A 19,936-nucleotide genomic window follows, 5' to 3' on the forward strand; every position below is an offset into this window, starting at 1 on the left:
CCAGTTAACTCTTCTGCCTTCCCCACTGCCCTGTTGTCTGCAGATGGCCCCTCTCAGGTTGAGGTCAACATCTCCAGCACTGGCAGGCTCCCCAACGGCACCCTCTATGCAGCCAAGGGCTCCCAGGTGGACTTCAGCTGCAGCAGCAGATCCCGGCCTCTGCCCATGGTTGAGTGGTGGTTCCAGGCCCCAGATTCCACCACTGAACTCTTCGGGAACAACCTGACAGCCAGTTGCTTCACGCTGTTACTAATGTCACAGAACTTGCAAGGGAACTACACCTGTTTGGCCAAAAACGTGCTCAGCGGGAGACATCGAAAGGTGACCACCGAGCTCCTGGTCTACTGTGCGTAAGAAATGCTCCCCTCCTCCTCTCCTCCACCTTGACCCTTTGTGACCTGTGTGTTTGTGTCTCCCTTTATGTGCAAAGAATTCCCTGATACACGGGTCCTAACCTGCTTCTGTGGTTCCCTCGACACACACGGACACACCCGAACTGCATGTCAGAGAGAATGTTGCCTTTTCTGAAAGCTCGCTGCTAACTAGGGGTACAGGAGAGTCCCTGTGAGCCACGGAAGGGAATTTATGCCAGGTTTAAAGTTTGTTTTTTTTTTTTTGAGGTGAAACTATATAATGTAACATTAACCATTTTAAGATGTACAATTCAGTGGTATTGAGTCTATTCAGAGTGTTGTGCAACCATCATGTTTATTTCCAAAACATTTTCACCACCCCAAATTGGAAACCCTGTACCCATTAAGCAGTCACTCCCATACCCTCTTTCCCCAGACCTTGGCAACCACTAACCTACATTCTATATCCATGAACCTGGGACATTTCATATAAATGGAATCATACACTATGTGACCTTTGGGGACTGGCTTTTTTTTTTTTTTTATTAATTGAGATTATTTTTTTTAGGCAGGGGGCTGCAATGCATGGCATATGGGATCATTAATTCCCCAAACAGGGATGGAACCTTCACCCCCTGCACTGGGAGCACGGAGTCTTAAACACTGGGCTACCAGGGAAATCCCTGGGACTGACTTCTTTCACTTAGCATCATGTTTTCACTGTTCATCCCTGCTGCAGCTTGTGCCAGTACTTGTTTTCACCTATGGCTGAAGAGTATCTGTATTATGGATCTACTACAATTTGTTTATCCATTCATCTCTCCTTACTCATGTTGTCCATTAACTCAGGCCCTCTAGCGCTGTTAAGAACACGTAGTTCATGAAGCTTTATTTTGCAGGTGAAGAAACAACCAAATATACTCATGCACACATTCAGTGGAGGAAAACCACTGTGGAAACGCAAGGTGCACTCATAATCCACACTAACGAAAGGGAGCATGAGAACAGCAAATTAGTAGGCAGGGTAATGACACGCTTACTTTATACATTATTCAGAGCCTTTGTAAGTCTCAATGCTCTCTATCATAAATGACACTTATTGTGTATAAAGTTATATAAAGTCATTTCCTTGTTGCGGGAAACACAGATGAGTAGAAAGAAGAAAATAATCACTTGTACTCTCACCACCGTTTTGATGTATTTCTGATAATTTTTCTTGTAGATGCCACATATCTACCCATATGAGATCTAGATTTCTACTTATGTATTTTGTATAAAATATATAAAGTATTTAAAATATTTACATATTATAGAAAATACTTTTATATAAATATATGATATATACATAATACATAACTATTTTATGTATAATATGACTACATGGGTTACATTACAAGTTTGTAATTTGTTAAATTTTTATAGATATATATTTTTAAATTGTATTTGCACATAGCAAAAAAAAGTGTGTGTTGAGGATTGGGGATGAATAAGTCTCTCTCTTCCTGTTATGCCCTCCAGGGATCAGCAGTGTCCAGTAGAACTTTCTGTGACGATGGAGATATTCTCTTGTGTGTGGTCAGTGGCCACCTCCTACGTGTGATTACTAGGAAATGTGGGTAGTATGATGGAGGAACTAAATTTATAATTAATGTAAATCAAATAGCCACATGTGGCTAGTGAGAAATGCAAATCTCTTCAGAGACTTAACACCCAGCAAGGGAAACCCAACTTTTGCCAGGCACTGATTTGTGCTAGGATTTATTTCAAGGTACACTAACTGGAGTTGCTGTTTCTTTGATACCCTGGTTCTATAATCCTTAGAGTCAGCCCAGTGGCTCATTTTAGCCTGTGATTAAGGCCATGTTCTCTGGTATTTTGCAGCTCCCCCTCCGTCAGCCCCCCAGTGCTGGGCAGAGGTGTCGCCAGGATTGTTCTCACTGCAGCTCAACTGTCGCTGGGCTGGGGGATACCCAGACCCAGACTTCTTGTGGACAGAAGAGCCAGGAGGTGTGGTCGTGGGAACATCAAAGCTGGGGGTGGAGATGCTGAGCCAGTCCCAGCTGTCAGATGGCAAGAAGTTCAAGTGTGTCGGGAGTCACATAGTGGGGCCAGAGTTGGGAGCCAGCTGTGTGGTACAGATCAGTGAGTCTGCCTTGCCTTGTCCTGGGGTTGGGGTCCACTTACCTTCCTGTCTTCTGGGACAACCCTTTGAAAGAAGGTCTGGGAAAGAGATCCCAGGGTGTTGGAGTGAACTGAATTCCTTTCATATCTTCCTCCCATTTTCTTTTTTAAAAAAATCAAAGTATTGTTAATTAATTATTTATTAACAAAATCAATCATTAATTTAAATTAATTTATTGATTAAAATTAATTTTTAAATTGAAGTATAGTTGACTTACAATATTGTGTTATTTTTGCTGGGTAGCAAAGTGATTCAGTTATACACACACATACATATATACATATACATATATACATATTCTTTTTAATATTCTTTTCCAATGTAGTTTATCACAGAATATTTATTTATTTGACTGTGCCAGGTCTTAGCTGTGGCACACAGAATTGTTAATCTTCAACGTGGGCATGTGGGATCTAGTTCTTGACCAGAGATCGACCCTAGGTCTCCTGCATTGGGAGTGTGGAGTCTTAGCCACTGGACCACCAGGGAAGTCCCTATCACAGGATCTTGAATATAGTTCCCTGTGCCATACAGTAGAACCTTGTTGTTTATCCATTCTATATATACTGGTTTGCATCTGCTAACTCCAAACTCTCACTCCATTCCTTCCCTACGCCCTTCCTTATGCTTTGCTTCCTTCCTTTCAAACTTTAAAGATGCATAATGAAACTTCTTGGTTCTAGTCCAAGCTGGTTTTCTCTTGAAAATACTAATTGAGCACATACTACATGCCAGGCACAAGTTTCTAAGTCCTGAAGATGGAGTCATGAACAAAACAGACAAGGTTCATTTATCTGTTGACAAATGACAGAGGTTCAGTTTGTTCATGGAACAAATTATCCCTAAACTTAATGGCTTCAAACAACAATCATTATCTCATGATTTCTATAGGCCAGAAATTCATACAGGGCAAGGAGCTGACACCTTGATTTAGGACTTCAGACTTTCTGAACTGTGAGAAAAAATTTCTGTTGTTTTAAGCCGCCCAGTTTGTGGTCCTTTGTTACAGCGGCCTCAGGAGACAAATACAGTGAGTCAGCCAGGGCCAAAGTATGTTGGATTGTGTTGGCCCTGGTGAGGTTGTCCTCACAGTTTATGATAATAATCCTCAGAGGTGCAGTGTAGACAGTGGACATGCTGAGAAGTGAGCCCTGGTGTACCAGCAAGTGCTTGTTCTCCTAGGCAAGTGGCATTTGAATGGTTGACCTTCCCACTAATTGAGCACACTGTCCTCAGGTGTCCCCTCTGTGTCAGGCACTGCACCTGGCCTTGGGCAACATAAGGGACCAGGACTCACTTTCTGCCCAAGGACAAGGGTTGGCAATCTGTGCCCCATGGACCAAATCTGACTGAACTGTTTTGGGGGCAATTTTTAAGAAATGAGATATAATTCACATAATGTAAATTTCACTAGTTTTTTTGGGTGGGGGGAGGTCTGCTCCATGTAGCTTGTGGGATCTTAGTTCCCCAATCAGGATGAACCTGCACCCTCAACAGTGAAAGGATGGAGTCCTAACTACTGGACCACTGGGGAATTCCCTAAAATTCACTATTTTAAAGTGTATACTTCAGTGGTTTTTTTTTTTTTTTTTTAAGTATATTCACAGTGTTGTACTACCATCACCATTCTAATCCAGAACATTTCCATCACCCCAAAAGAAACCCTGTACCTACTGGCAGGCACTCTCTCTAGAAAGACCATGGGATGATATTTATTTCCCAGTATCTCCACCAACATTGAGTCTTATTGATTTTTTAAAACTTTTCCTGTTTGCTGGTTGGGACATGGCTAATTGTTTTAATCTGGGTTTTTTTGATCACTGGTGGGGTTGATAATTTTTATACACTTATTGGCTTCCTATATATTGTCTGTGAGTTATCTGTTCATATCTTGTCCATTCTTTTTATTGGCTTCTTCATCGTTTCTTATGTCACAAGAGTCACTTAATTTCATAGAACTGTCATGCACATTATAGATATTATTCTGGCATATCTTGTTCCTAAACCATATTTGTGACATTTCTGCTAGTGATGAGCAATTTCTGATTTTGAAAGGGTCGCCTCTGTCAGTCCTGTTTTAGGTTTCTGTGCTCAAAAGGTCTTTGTCTCTTACTTATTAACTTATTATCTGTAAGCCTCATAGTAGCCTGCAAATTAGGATGATTCGTAACTTGTAGATGATAACATGTGTAAACTAACTTACCCAGGATCAGCCACCTCTTAAGTGATGGAGCAGCACTTAGCCAGGCTGGTCTGACGCCAGGGCCCTTGCTTTTATCCAGGTGACCTCTTTCCAGACTTGATCTGGCAAATCTTTCCTTCGTGTGGGATTTAGGTACTCAGCTTGGTGCCAAGTGGGCTTCCCAGGTGGCTAGTGATAAAGAACCAGCCTGCCAGTGCAGGAGACATAAGAGATGCCGGTTCGATCCTTGGTTCAGGAATATCCCCTGGAAGAGGGCATGGCAACCCGCTCCAGTATTATTGCGTGGAGAATCCTATGGACAAAGAAGACTGACAGGCTACATAGTGTTGCAAAGAGTCAGACAAGACTGAAGGCAGACATGATGCATGTATGGTGCCAGGTGCTGTGGAAGAGTCCTTCCCTTTAAAACGCTTAAACTTGGAGAGAGAAGTCTGGCAAACTTAAACCAGAAAATGGCAATATCATAATACAGCTGATCTTGAACAGCACAGGCGGGTTTGAACTGCGAGGTTCCACTTACATGTGGATTTTTTCCCCAATAAATATAGTACCTATATTTTCATTTTATAGATCTTTAACTCAGTGTGGGGAAAGTTTGTGTCTGATTAGAAAGCATAAGATGTGGAATCAAAAGAACTAGGGTTTGAGTCCTGATGCTGTCCAAAACTATTTCAGCTTCCTGTCCTTGGGTGAGTCATTTTCTTTGTGTTTGAGGCAGAGATAGCAGGACATAGATTTTAGGTTCCACACAGATTGGTCCCCCCAACCCCCATGTTGTTCTAGGGTCAACTGCAATAGAGACAGTAATGTTTTATTGAGTGCAGACCCTGTGCAGGTGCTGAGTATTTTGCACACAGCGTCTTGTTCAGTCCTCAATCAGCTGGTGAGCTGAGCCGTTGCAGTATTATCCCCCAGAATCAGTTTCCCGGAGTTGCAGTACCACAGACTTGGTGGTGGCTTAAAACAACAGCTGTTTATCCTCTCTCAGTTTTGGAAGCTAGAAGTTTGAAATCAAGGTGTTGGCAGGGCCATGCTCCCATCAAAGCCTTCGTGGCAGAATCCTTCATGGCCTCTTCCACTTTCTGATGGCTTTGTGTTCCTGCGGCTCCATCACTCTGGTGCCCGCGTCTGTCTTCATGTGGCCTTCCTCTCTGTGGGTGTGTCTCCCTATGCCTTCCCCTCTTCATTTTTCTTTTTTGCTACGTGGCACGTGTGATCTTAGTTGCCTTACCAAGGATCTAACCTGCACCCCCTGCAGTGAAAGCATGGAGTCTTTAACAACTGGAGCACCAGGGAAGTCCCTCCCTTCTTCTTATAAGATACCAGTCCTTGGATTTTGGGTCACCCTCAATCCGGGATGATTTCAGCTTGAGATCCTTAACTAGTTACCTCTGCAAAGACTCCATTTCTGAGTAAGACCACATTCTGGGCTTGTAGATGAACACAAATTTTGGGAGGACGCTCCATTTTACGGAAGGTGAAACACTTGCTCAGACTCATGCAGCTAGAAAGCAGACTCAGGGTGGTACATAATGGGGAAATGCCCAAAGTGTGTTGTGGACTGTCCCAGGAAGTAAATACATGATGGACTGATGCTGAGAGAGGTTGAAATTGGCAGAGGCAGCTGGCGAGTTTTGTTATTTTGCCTTCACCCTCTCATTTTATTTGCAGATCTTGCCTAAATCATTATTCCTGTGACCCTGAGACTTGACCTGTAATCTGAATCTAAATATGTGCTCAGGGCTAAGAAATGTGTCTGGAAAAGGGAGCTGACCAGAAGTTTTCCCAATTCCAGGAGCACGGGAAATAGGCACAAAGCCAGGACCCTTCTCAACTCTGATGCCATCCAGTTCAACCCACCTCCCTCATGGGCACTCGACCCTGGATGTGCATGCTGGTCACCTGAGGGGCTGGTTAAAATGCAGATTCTGACTCTCTGGGTCTGGGTGGATCCAAGACTGCACTTCTAATTGGCTCCCAGGAAGTGCTGATCCTGCTGGTCTGAGGACCACACCTTGAGTAGCAATGCCTTCGGGGTTGAGGGGCTCTGGATTATTCCGCACAGAAGGACTAGTAAATCACTGAAGGGCAATACTAACATCCACCCAGGGATGCAGGGCAGCATAGCCCCCAAGCTGATGAAAAGCAATGCTTTCAGGGATTCCTGCTGCCCAGATCTCTCTTTATTTTTCTCTTTTTTTTTTTTTTTTTGTGGCTGTGCTGCATGGCTTGCAGTATCTTGGTTCTCCAACTAGGGACTGAACCTGGGCCACAGCAGTGAAAGCACTGACTCCTAAGCGCTTAACTACCAGAGAACTCCCCAGATCCTTCTTTATATGGCATGTTCTGTTCAGTTCAGTCACTCAGTCATGTCAGACTCTTTGAGACCCCATTGACTGCAGCACTCTAGGCTTCCCTGTCCTTTACCATATTATATGGCATGTAGGCCCCCTAAAACTGAAGAAACCAACTCAACTCATGACAAGCTGCAGTGTTATGGAGCTCCGTGTGTGAGGGCCCTAGCATTCTGTCCATCTCCTGCAGATCTGTGAGGCTCCGCAGCACCAACCCCACCTTGCCCCACCCTTGCACACAGCATCGTCTTAAACAAAACTCTGAATTTATAAGTGCCACCCGAGCTGGCTGGTGACATAGCTTTTTGAGGGGTGAATGCTGCATTTGGCTAAAGCACGTACCTTTGGGTTGCAGGGGAGGTGCACTGGGGGACTGTTTGTTTTGCCTTTAGTAAAAGAAGAAGGGGCCATTTCTCAAACTTTGGTTTGGGACCCTGAAATACAGACGTACTGATGAGGCTTGTCACTGCTGCTGGCTTTGTGACCCCAAAGGAAATTCTGGTTAACCACAAGCAGGGAAGGAGTAATTTAGCAACAACATGGGGGGGAATCTGATAGTTGATTCAAGAAGGGGTGTTCGCAGGTGGTTTTTCTGAGCAAAACCAGGTTTGGGCGATTCTCCTCTGTTGACCCGAACTAGAGAGAGGTTGTTCCACTCCCAGCCCCCTCCCCCTTCCCCCTCTCTTCTTCCCTGGACACCAGCAGTGAAACGCTAGATTTCTCTCTTGGAACAACTGCCAAGGGGAAGCGTGTAGTTTCACTCTCCTGGGCAGGAACCCAGCATGCTGCTCTGTATCCCTCAGCTGCTGAAAATATGGATTTAATAAATCCTCCCAAGATGAATTCACTACCTTTCCCAAGAGGATATGCATTAGGGGGAAAGGCTTCCCGTGTGAAGGATACAGACTGATCCTCATAGCAGATCTCATGGCTCCCCGTCTCCCCCTTAAATCAGACCCCAAGGCCAGAGGGATGCTGCACAGTCTGAGTTTTCTAGGACAGACCTATGGTAGACAGAAGAATGGCCTCCCAAGGATATCCACATCCTAATCCCCAGAGCCTGTGAATTTGTTTCCTTACATGGTAAAGGGACTTTGCATCCGTGATCAAGGATATTGAGATGGGGAGATTGTCCAGGATTCTCTGGTTGGGCCCAGTGTGATCCCGAGGGTCCTCAAAAGAGGGAGGCAGGAGGGTCAGTGCGGTAGTGATTTGTTATGACAGATGCAAGCAGAAGGAGTAATTCAAGGAAGGGGCCATGAGCCGAACAATGCAGGTGGCTTCTTTCTAGAAGCTGAGAAAAAAGGAAATGGATTCTCTCCTTGAGCCTCCGGAAGGAATCAGCTTTGCCAACACCTTGACTTTAGTTCTGTGAGATTAGTTCAGATGCCTGGCCTCCAGAACTATAAAACTATAAAAGGATTAATTTGTATTGTTTTAAGCTGTTAAGTTTGTGCAATTTGTTACAGCAACAACAGGAAACTAGTTCAGGTGCCCTTCTGTCCGCTGGAACACCCTTGTCAGGGTGTGTGCCCGTATTTTATCTGATCAGCGTGGTTTTTACACACAGAAGCCTAGAACATAGAAAGTAAGGAGATGTGGACCACAAAAGCCTGACTTCTTGGGTTCCATTCTTACACAGACCAGTTCATCCTGGTTTGCCTAGGATTTCACAAGCATTGAAAGCCCCCAGGTGTTGGGAATCCCCTCAATCTTGGGCAACCCAGGACAGTTGGTCCCCCTGAATTCTAATTGCTCACTTCCTTAGTTGTGTGACTTTAAGTTACTTGACTTTCTTGGTTCCTCAGTTTCCCCATCTGCAAAATGGGAATAACAAGATTATTGTTGAGAACTAGTTGGGTTAATATATAGGGTGCCTAGCCCATAGTAAATCCTCAACAAATATTATCTTTTATTATTATACGAGACCAAGTGTGGTACAGATATTCCTGGAGTTGCTTTGTTCCAAAACAAGTAACATTCTTGAAATTCTCAGGTCACTGCTGGAATCTCCTTAAATGTTTATCTTTCTTTACTTTCTTCTGATGGCCAGGGAGCCCCTCCCTTCTCTCTGAGCCCATGAAGACTTGCTTCGTGGGGGGCAATGTGACGCTTACCTGCCAGGTGTCTGGAGCCTACCCCCCTGCCAAGATCATGTGGCTGAGGAACCTCACCCAGCCCAAGGTGGTCATCCAGCCCAGCGGCCACCACCTCATCACCCAGAGTGGCCAGAGCTCCACCCTCACTATCCGCAACTGCTCCCAGGACCTGGATGAGGGCTACTACGTCTGCCGGGCTGAGAATGCTGTAGGGGTGAGGGAGGTGGACATCTGGCTGAGCGTGAAAGGTGAGTGATGGAAGTGACCCTGGGGGAGCAGAGCTTCAGAGGACCAGCATGGGGACAGCTTGTTGCTTCCCTCTACATGTGTCACTGCCGTCAGGGAGGGGGCATATCTGCTTACCTGTGGCTTGACGAGAGGGATGGGAAAATTACTGTCCGGTCCTAAATCTCTAACTATTGTATCAAGATAAAAAATTTATTTCTTCCCAACCCAGGGATCGAACCCGGGTCTTCTGCATTGCAGGTAGATTCTTTACCACCTGAGCCACCAGGGAAGATACAAAAGTTATTTAATATCAGTTACATCCTAAAGAAAAAAAATATATATATATATAGAAAACATATAAATATATATTAAAATACATGTCTAAAACAAAAGATATAATGATATATATATATATAATGTAAGCTGTGAAACATAACAGCAAAATGAACACCCAAAAAACTACCATCCCACTTAAGATATAGAACAGTAACCAACACTGCTGAAGTTACCTGTAAGTAGTGTGGCAGATTTAGAAAACAATAGCAGCAAAGCTAAAAAAAAATGCTGCTCACTTAAATTTGCACTTTAGAAAAACAAAGAATTTTTTTTTTAGTGTTATGTCCCAAATATTGCATCGGACATAATTTATTTTTTTTAATTTTTAAAATTTTTATTTTTTATTTGGCTGCACTGGGTCTTAGTTGTAGCATGTGAAATACAGTTTCCTGACCAGGGATTGAACTCAGGCCCCCTGTATCAGGAGCATGGAGGCTTAGCCACTGTCCCACCAGGGAAATCCTGGGACATACTTATTCTAAAAAAATTATCCATTGTTTATCTGAAATCCAAATTTAAGTGGGCATACTGTATTCTATCTGGCAACCCTACCTGTAGGCCTGTTTTCAGTCTCATCCTGCGCCTTCTGAAAAAGGTAACTCCTGAGTTTCATGTTTTATTTAAGAAAAATTTTGCTGCATATGTGCACATTTCTTGATAATACATTGTTTAGGTTTTGTTTTAGAGTTCTGAAAAAATTTTGTTATTATACAAATGTAGTCTTTTTGTGACTTGCTGTTTTTACTCCACATTTTGTTTTCCAGGATTTATTCATGCTGACATGTGTAATTATATTTCATGCCTCTTCATGGCTGCTTAATTTTCCACTGTAGCACTATTCCACAACTAAATTGTTGATTTTCCTGCTGATGGACATTTGTGTTGTTCTGATTTTTTGTTTTTGTGATGAACAGTCTTGCTGTGAAAATCTTTTACCCAGCCCCCCGTGCACATATACCCAGGTCCCCAGGCAAATATGTCTCCAGCATATCTGTACCAAGAAGTAGAAATGAAGGGTTATAGGTTATGTACATTTTTATCTTTATGAGGTAATACCAAATTATTTTCCAAAGTGGTTATACCAATTTCCATTTGCAATGGCAGTTGTCCCAGATTTTCAACCACAGATTTTGTGATTTTTGTTCATCAAGTACAAAATGAAATCTCACTGTGGTTCTAATTTGAATTTCTTTGATTACTAAGAAGACTGAGCATTATTTCATATGTTTATTTGCTATTTAGGTTTCTTCTATGAAATATATAATTGTGCTTTTTAAAAAAGTTTTAGTTTATTTAAAAATTAAAAAAAATTTTTTTTTGGTCACATCATGTGGCTTTCTAGATCTTCCCCAACCAGGGATTGAACTCAGGTCTGGAATCCTAACCACTGGGCTACCAAGGAACTCCCCATAATTGTCTCTTTTGATGTTTTCCTCTTTCTTATAGATATATAGGAGTTCTTAAGAAATTCCACATACTAGTTCCTTGTTTTACATGTTACAAATATCTTTCAGTTAGTCCTTCTTGCTTTCTTTATGGTATCCTTTGATTTGCAGAGGTTGTTTAATGTGGTTGATTTTATGAATATTTTCTTGTATCAGTAGCATTTCTGTGTCTTAAGAAATCCTTATCTATCCTATGGTCATGAAGGCATTCTTCTATATTGTCTTCTTAATGTTTTATTGCTTCCCTTTCACAGTTAACTCTGTAGTCCATCTACAGTTGACTTTGGTCAATGGAGGAAGTAGACATCAAGTTTCCTCCACCCCCAGTTTGGATAACCACTTGGTCTAGCATGACTTCCTGAAAAGTTCCTTTTTTACTCACTAGTCTGTCCTATATCAAGTTTCCTTTTGTTCATAGACCTGTTCTTATCGAACGTATGCCCTGTAGAGTAGAAGCCCAGTGTCTTAACCACTAGACCATCAGAGAAGTCCCTTCCTATTCTGTTCTGTTGGTCATGTCATTGCAGCACTAGTAATTCATATTCCTAATTACTGTAGCCTTAACAACGTCTTGATGTATGAAGACATAGATTTTAACTTTCCAATGTTCTTTTGCATCACATGCTTCCTTAGATTCCCACAAACTGTATGAAATAGGAAAATGAGATATTTGTCTTGCTCTACAGAGAGGTCATGAGGCTTCCCTGTAGCTCAAACGGTAATGAATCTGCCTGTGAAGCAGGAGACCAGGGTTCGATCCCTGGGTTGGGAAGTTCCTCTGGAGAAGGCAGTGGCAATCCACTCCAGGATTCTTGCCTGGAAGCCTGGTGGGCTACAGTCCATGGGGTTGCAAAGAGTTGGACATGACTGAGTGACTAATAGAATCCACAAAGAGGTCATATGCCTCACCCAAGGTCACAAAACCATGATAAGAGCAGGATCCAGGCAGGGGAGGAGAGGTGTTGCACTCCTAGCTGAGTGTGTGTCACCTGGATAAGTGAAGGATGTGGTGTGTCTTTGCAGAACCTCTAAACATCGGGGGAATCGTGGCCACCGTCGTGAGCCTCCTTCTGCTGGGACTGGCCATTATTGCCGGGCTCCTGTTGTATTACAGCCCTGTGTTCTGCTGGAAAGGTAAGAGCTTCCCGGAATGGTAAGGACTTCCTGGGCCCCTTTGTTTCTCTTGCAGGCTTCCTGAGAGGGGGTGGGTGGGGGAAGATGGTCCCTGTTATGTTCCCACCTGAAGCTCCATTCTGTAGGCTTCCAAACTGGGTCCAGGCTTGCAATAATGAAGCACCCAAGTACCCTTCCTGAGCACCCTGTCATATCTCGTATTGGGTCAGTTTTCTCATTGCCCATCCTTTTGTAACTGTTAGCTGGCTTAGAAACTTCTGTGAGGCCAAAGTAGGTCTTATTGGATATTAATGTTTTTTCTTTTCTCCTTTCAGTAGGAAGCACTTTCAGGTGAGTGTCCCCTAGACTCAAATCAGAAACCAATTTCCATAATCTGTTTCCACTGATGTTTTGTTTATAACGTTTCATAAGAGCAGTAGTAACCACTACCACTGGGGACCCATTAGGGGCCAGACCCAGGGCTGGGGCTTCGTCAGGCATTATTAGAGACCCCATCATACACTCCTCAGGGTGCTCCTGGCATCGCCATTTTCCAGATAAGGTGAGGGAGGCTCACTGAAGCAGTTTCTGCAAGCTCATCTAGAAAGTGATGGCCATACCTGCAGTCAGACCCAGGGCTGATTGATTGCAAAGTCTGTGCTCCTTTTTCAACGCCATACCTCAGGGCGAGGCACGTTGCTGGTTTGTCGTTGAGGCATAAGGACAGCATGTATGTGTTGAGCTCAGTCATTCATGTATTTATCTAATTTTCTGAAAAGAGCTAAAAGGAAGAATAAGTTATCATCTTACAGCGTGCTTTGGAAAACTAGTCTGCGTATGCCCAGAAGCCCCTCCCAAAAGGAGGGAACCGTAGTAGGGGAGAAACAACTAAGTGGAACTTGACTTCCCGGGAGAGCCTGCGCAGGAGCGAGGAACTCTTCTCTTCGCTTCTCTTATCTGCTTATAATTTGGGGTATTACTGTTCTGGGACAAATAATGAGATTTCATTGTTCTGGCACCATCTTTCATGGGAGTGTTACCTGTACTGCCCCATTTTTGAGGGTCATTTTTGGCATGAGTCTGTCCTTCCCCGGGCTTATTTCTCACAAGAGGGAGCAGCTTGGCATAATGGGAAAAGGCTTTGGAATAAGTGGACCTGGGTTCACATGGCTGCTCTGCCCTTCAAGCCTGAGGCTCCTGGAAAAGCCCTGACCCTCTCTGAGCCTTTGTTTCCTCAACTGTTTCTCAGAGGCAGATGTGAGGATTAAATGAGAATGTCATGCTCACAGGATTGTGACTGGCCTATGAAATGTACAGTCTGGCTGGGGAGGCAGAACTAGCAATCATTTAGAGGACAATTCAGTGCCAAACAGCTGGCTGTGGACGCCAAACTCAGTCACAGCTCAAGGCTGCAGGGGGAGGGAGAAGACTTTCCTAGGGCTTTGAATAATGAAAAGGAGAAATTTCAGTGAGTAGAGAAGAAATAAGGGCATTTCAGGAAAGGAACAAAGCATCTCTGTGCGTGCTGCAAGGGGAACTGAAATGGTGGGTGCTTGGGACCCTGAGGTCACCTGCGGATGAACAGCAGGGAGAGGGGAGGGAGGATGATAAAATTCACCCAGCATATGGTGTGATTATCTAGACAGTCTGTGGCCGCACCTCTTTGAAAGGTCATCATCTCCATCTCACAACTCAACCACGTTGAGTCCATGAAGAATTGTCCATGTTACCAAAGGGGATGCAGAGAACCAAATGTTCCCTATTCGGTGAGGGCTGAAGTTGGAGAAAACAGGGTATCTTCTTGATCATTTCTTCCTTTTTGGAAATTAGGAGGCAAGACATGGGTGATGTCATGGTTTTGGTGGATTCAGAAGAGGAAGAGATGGAGGAGGAAGAGGCAGATGCTGCAGAAGAGGAAGAGGAGGAAGCTAGTGAGAGGGAGGAGTCACCAATAGAAATAACCAAGTATGGCCACATTCACAGAGTGACTGTGCTGGTGAACGGGAATGTGGACCAGATGGGCAACAGACTGCAGGCTCTGCAGGGTAAGCTCTTCGCCCTTTAAAGCACTCTGCAAGGTTGTGGTGGGCTTCCCAGGAGGAAGTCTCCAAGGGTCTGCTCTTTAAGGCCTAGGAAAGACAGTTAAAGTTTAATCTAGAATCTAAGAATCTCCCATCAACTACCAACACGACAATTAAACTGATAAATACTTACTGAGGGCCAGCTCTCAGAAAATCAAGACCAATGGTGATGGACTTTACGAAAGCAGTTAGGACGAACAGACTAAAATATGAGGGGAAAATGAAAATAGAAGGAAGATTTAACCAACCCTTTGCAAGGGTAGTAGAGTTGTGGCACAAAGGAATGATTACTTGCCTGATGAATGATACTTTTACAAATCACAGGGCCTCAGGAGAAAGATGAGAGCCCAGAGGGATGCATTGGTTGGGAGACATTTTCTGAAAGATGTGGGCTATGAGGCATGTCTTTCAGGACAGTTGAGTTTGAGCAAGCAGAAAGCAGAGGGTGGTCCAGGTGAGGGGAATGTCAGGAGCCAAGAAATGTGGATAGTGTCAAGCATGTCAGTAGATTCTGAGTAGAAAGAATGGGTAAAAGGCAGGGAAACCCACCCTGCTCCAACTGCTCATTCATGAAACTCACCAGTAAAGGACTGGAAATCAAGGTGACTGAAAACTGATGGGAGGGACTTCCCTGGTGGTCCAGTGGCTAAGACTTCCATTGAAAGGAGCACAGGTTCAATCCCTGGCCAGGGAATTAAGACCCTACAAGCTGAGCAGCCCCCACCTTTCTGAAAAAGAAAACTGAAGGGGGAAACAGAGTCATCTCTACTGAGAGCACCACTCAAGAGTTGGGTCTACTTTTCCCTCCCGTACAGATGACAGCAGTGAGCAGCAGAGTGACATCATTCAAGAAGACAGGCCAGTGTGAAGAAGACAACTGTCCTTTGATATCCTGTCTCAAAAGCTTGGAAAGCTATGTTCAAGATGAGTTTCATATTCTGCTTTACTTGACTTGCACCCCTGCCGGAGGGCTGCAGTGGGTTTGGAGGTTCTCAGCAAAATAGGAAAACACACATACATCTTTCCTACCCTGCCTTTTTTTTTCTAAATCGGTTTGATTTACTGTAACTTTTCTCAAGGATGGTGAAAAGCTTTGGGAATGGGTAGTGTGTGGGGGGAAAGCTGGATTTGGGCTTTCTCCAGGTTGACTGATGCTGAGATGGGGTCGCAGAAGTAGGGGGAGGCAGTAAGCCTCACTGTCCTTTATCACTATTAAAGGTCTGTAACTAGCCCATCCCGGTACACAAGGGAACAGTGTGGGGTGATAAGGACATTTCCTTTCTCACTGCCTAGGTGAGCTGAGGAACCAGGTCAACATCAGCTCTCTGGAAAGGTGAAGAGGTGCCAGTTACTGCTGTTAATCAGAGGGAGGCAGTTTGCTTTGGGTTTTGAGTTGGAAACACCCAGGCTTCACTCTGGACCTGGCTCCTTGCCTGTTTCATGGGCTTGGGCAGGTAGCTTTACCTTTTCCCCTGAGCCTCAGTTTCCTCATCTGTGAAATGGGTGAAATCACACTTACTTTATAGGGTTATGGTGGGGACTGAGGTCCTTCAGGATGTGCAAGTGCCTAGCAGATGCTCCGCAGATGTTAGTTACCTTCTCCTTTGCCTTCTCTAGTGGAAGGGAGAAAGATGTCTGCTGTTCAGTTACAAACTGCTGCCTGGGCCTTTCATTCTCTGTAGAATGGTTCCAGACCAGGGCATCATCAGAGCTCTCCTGAGGATTTTTGCTGTCCTGGAGATGAAATTCTTTTCAAAAGAGAGAGGGGCCGGTAAGAGGAAGTGCCTTTCCCCAGAACCTCACATATGTCAGAGCTTCATATTTATAGAAAAGCCTCTTAGGTGATGCACTATTAATTTTGACTTTCCCACCCTTCCTTTCTCCTGTGGCTTTGAAAAAGGCAGGAGGAATGTTTTGTAACATAGCAGACATGTGGCCTCAGTTTCTTGATCTCAGAAATGGGATTGGGGAAACGTATTTCCTTCCTAAGGATGTTAGGAGGATACGCTGCTCAATAATGCCAAGTTCTGAATGAGAGTAACATGTGATGAGTTGGAGCTGCTATTGTTGCCAGTAGATCCCTGTATAGAGTTTTTTTTTTTTTCTTTTCTTTCTGATTTCATCCTAATCTCTTAAATGTCAGGGACCTTCTAAGGGTGTAAAATATGTGTGCTAAACTTGAAAATCTGACTTGAATGTGCACTCTTTAATACTGCATATTCTGCTCTAACAGCCAAGACTTACAGGAGAACTTCCCTCTCCAATAACAGGGCCTGGGACTTCTAAGATGAGAAGCTGGTTATCTGCAGGGTTACCCTGCAGGTGTGGCTGGGGCAGGTCAGTTTTCTTGGATGAAGGAACTAAACTGAGGAAGTCACCAGAAGTGAGAGCCCTGTCCTCAGCTCAGAACACTGGGGAAGTCAGAGGCTGGTTGCAGTGTCCGCCCCTCAGGAATACCTGTGGCCTTGTTCTCTTGATGGGCTGGATCTTTTGCTGCATGGAACCTCATGTACTTAACCACTCTCACCAGTCTAAGTTAGTATCATTTCAGAATGGGATACTTAAGACAGGCTGTGTTTAAAGTCATTGAACACTGAGCTAGTCTTTGATGAATCCATTTCTGGATCTGACAGTCCACTGTGCAGACGCAACCATATTTTAAAAAGGAAAAAGCAGAGAAACTGTAGGTGGGGAGAGGCCCGGTTGCAAGGGGGAAATCCAGAATTCCCTACCTGGAAGGCATACAATGATTTGCAAGATAACAGAAATGCTCCTTGTGACTTCCTCTTCTCTTGCATGCACACCTGATGATAGGAAATCTTGAAGAAAGGATTTCCCCCTTGCAAATGGGAGCTTCAAGGTCTTGGTGCCAAACATGATAAACCCTTGTCCAGCTGAGCTGTGACTGCTGTCACGTATATCTAAGCCCTGTGTGCACCGATAATATTGTTGGGTCAGTTAAGAGCTGAAGTACTGGCGGGGGGTGGGGGAGGGTGTGTGTCTTCAAGCTTTAAGGATTTTTAAAGAATTAGGGCTTTTTTTTCTGTTCTTTAAGATGACCCATCCTCAACTCCACTAGCACTTCACTGACAGTGGGTTACAGACTTTCTGTGGCAAAGTCCAACTCGTTACATTGTGCTTTAAAAAAAAAAAATCTTACCTGAATGAATTGTGAACTGGAGACCAGGAGATATACTTATCAGAACCTAGAAGATAAATACTTCCGGGCCATTGCAACTGACATTCCTTTTCCGCAAAACCTGGTGGACCTTGGGGAGCGGGTCCCATAATCCTGTAGCTTTGATATCAGTTCCCATTCTCACAAGCACACACCTATTACTGTTACTGCAGCAAGAAAGCCCATGATGGAAAATCTCCCTAACCTAGGCACTGAAACCTGGAAAATCATCTTTATTGGGTAAAATTTATTATGATGCAAGATGTGCCAACTGGTATTTCTCACCATGGTTCTGGCCAGGAACTGATGCAAAAAGAAAGAAACAGCTCTCTCTGCACTACTTACATTTTAATATTTGGTATGGAGGTGGGGGGTTGGGAGAAATTCATCCTGATGTTAGAAAATGGATTTTTTTTAAGATAATAGAATAAAGTTATTTTTAAATAAATGCTTTAGTGATCTTCATTTAGTGACCTTCATTTAGATCTTCATTTAGTAAACTAAAAGATTTGGGGAAATGGGATTGCCATCCACATTTTTTTTTAACTAGCTTTCCCAATACTGGTAACAATATTGTTCTTGCTGCCATTTTATTCTTTTCTATGACTTGCAGATGCTACCTACTCTCTCCATTGTATTTGCATAACCTCAAATACATATCTCCATTGTATTTGCATATCCTCAAATACATATCTCTTTTTGGTCAGATTGCCTGTTTTCTAACGTTAAAGGGTTAGGGTAGGAATCATCATAGAGGAGTAGACTGATGGACTGTCTGAAAAGACAGTTTCTGCAAGCTGCTGGCTCACTGCAGTGGTTGGTAGTTTTTGAGTCACTGGGCTCAGCTAATAGTGGTCCCCATACTTCTGCTTCATTGACTACGCTAAAGCCTTTGACTGAATGATAACAGACTGTGGAAAATTGTGAAAGAGATGGAAATACCAGACCACCTTACCTGCCTCCTGAGAAACCTGTATGCAGGTCAAGAAGTAACAGTTAGAACCAATGGACTGGTTCAAAATTGGGAAAGGAGTATATCAAGGCTGTATATTGTCACCCTGCTAATTTTAACTTATAGGCAGAGTACATCATGCGAAATGCCAGGCTGGATGAAACTCAAGCTGGAATCAAGACTGCTGGGAGACAATAGCAATAACCTCAGATATGCAGATGACACCACGCTAATGACAGAAAGTGAAGAGGAACTGAAGAGCCTCTTGATGAAGATGAAACAGGAAAATGAAAAGGCTGCCTTAAAACAGCATTCAAAAAGCTAAGTTCATGGCATCATTCCATCACTTCACGGCAAACAGATGGGGAGAAAAATGGAAACTGTGAGAGGTTTTATTATCTTGGGCTCCAAAATCACTAAAGATGGTGACTGCAGCTATGAAATTAAGACACTTGCTCCTTGGAAGGAAAGCTATGACAAACCTAGACAGCATATTAAAAAGCAAAGACATCACTTTGCCAACAAAGGTCTGCATAGTCAAGGCTATGGTTTTTCCAGTAGTCATGTATGGATGTGAGAGTTGGACCATAAAGACGGCTGAACGCTAAAGAACTGGTGCTTTCAAACGGTGCTGCTGGACAAGACTCTCAAGAGTCCCTTGGACAGCAAGGAGATCAAACCAGTCAATCCTAAAGGAAATCAGTCCTGAATATTCATTGGAAGAACTGATTTTGAAGCTGAAGCTCCAATTCTTTGGCCACCTGATGCAAAGAGCCAGCTCATTGGAAAAGACCCTGGGAAAGATTGAGGGCAGGAGAAGGGGGCAACAGAGAATGAGATGGTTGGATGGCATCACCGATTCAATGGACATGAGTTTGAGCAAAGTGTGAGAGACAGTGAAGGACAGGGAAGCCTGGCATGCTGCAGTCCATGGGGTGGCAAAGAGTCAGACAAGACTGAATGACTGAACAAAAACAGTAACAAAGCCTCACCTCAACTCCCACTTGAGGAGGCCCAACTCCACTCCCTATCCCTGTTAGAGGCTTTTTTCTTGGGTCACTGTCTCTCCTGTGTTTCTCTACTTCACTCCAAGCTTCCTAAACTCTAATCAAAGCTGTCCCATTTTCAAGTTCCTTACCTTCTAACCAAACCCATGTTTCCTACTGTCACCTGTTTCCCAGGTTCTTTTAAATCCAGTCTCTCCATGTGCTGGGGCTTCCCTTGTGGCTCAGCTGGTAAAGAATCTGTCCGCAATGCAGGAGACCAGGATTCTATCCCTGGGTTGGGAAGATGCCCTGGAGACGGGAAAGGCTACCCACTCCAGTGTCCATGGGGTCCCAAAAATCTGGACGCAGCTGAGCAATTTTCACTCCATGTTGTGTGTGTATTACCAGCTTCTGTATTACCAGCAT

The 19,936-nt window shown here is 43.9% G+C and overlaps 1 protein-coding gene across 2 annotated transcripts in view; it reads left to right on the forward strand.

The window, feature by feature from the left end:
- Window positions 1-17,880, forward strand: part of VSIG10 (V-set and immunoglobulin domain containing 10) — a 38,952-nt gene extending 21,072 nt beyond the window's left edge. Inside the window, exons 3-9 of one of the 2 annotated variants that reach the window (XM_040251621.1) lie at window positions 44-346; window positions 2,235-2,495; window positions 9,146-9,439; window positions 12,224-12,334; window positions 12,652-12,664; window positions 14,144-14,358; window positions 15,210-17,880. In XM_040251621.1, coding sequence (XP_040107555.1) covers window positions 44-346; window positions 2,235-2,495; window positions 9,146-9,439; window positions 12,224-12,334; window positions 12,652-12,664; window positions 14,144-14,358; window positions 15,210-15,262 — 1,250 coding nt within the window. In that variant the 3' untranslated portion in view covers window positions 15,263-17,880. Of the gene's footprint in view, window positions 1-43; window positions 347-2,234; window positions 2,496-9,145; window positions 9,440-12,223; window positions 12,335-12,648; window positions 12,665-14,143; window positions 14,359-15,209 lie in introns of both variants that reach the window. The other variant, XM_040251620.1, reaches the window with a different exon arrangement.
- The last annotated feature ends 2,056 nt before the right edge of the window (window positions 17,881-19,936 follow it).

The sequence above is a fragment of the Oryx dammah genome, unplaced genomic scaffold (genome assembly GCF_014754425.2).
Source record: "Oryx dammah isolate SB20612 unplaced genomic scaffold, SCBI_Odam_1.1 HiC_scaffold_12, whole genome shotgun sequence".
In the NCBI taxonomy this organism is placed as follows: Eukaryota; Metazoa; Chordata; class Mammalia; order Artiodactyla; family Bovidae; genus Oryx; species Oryx dammah.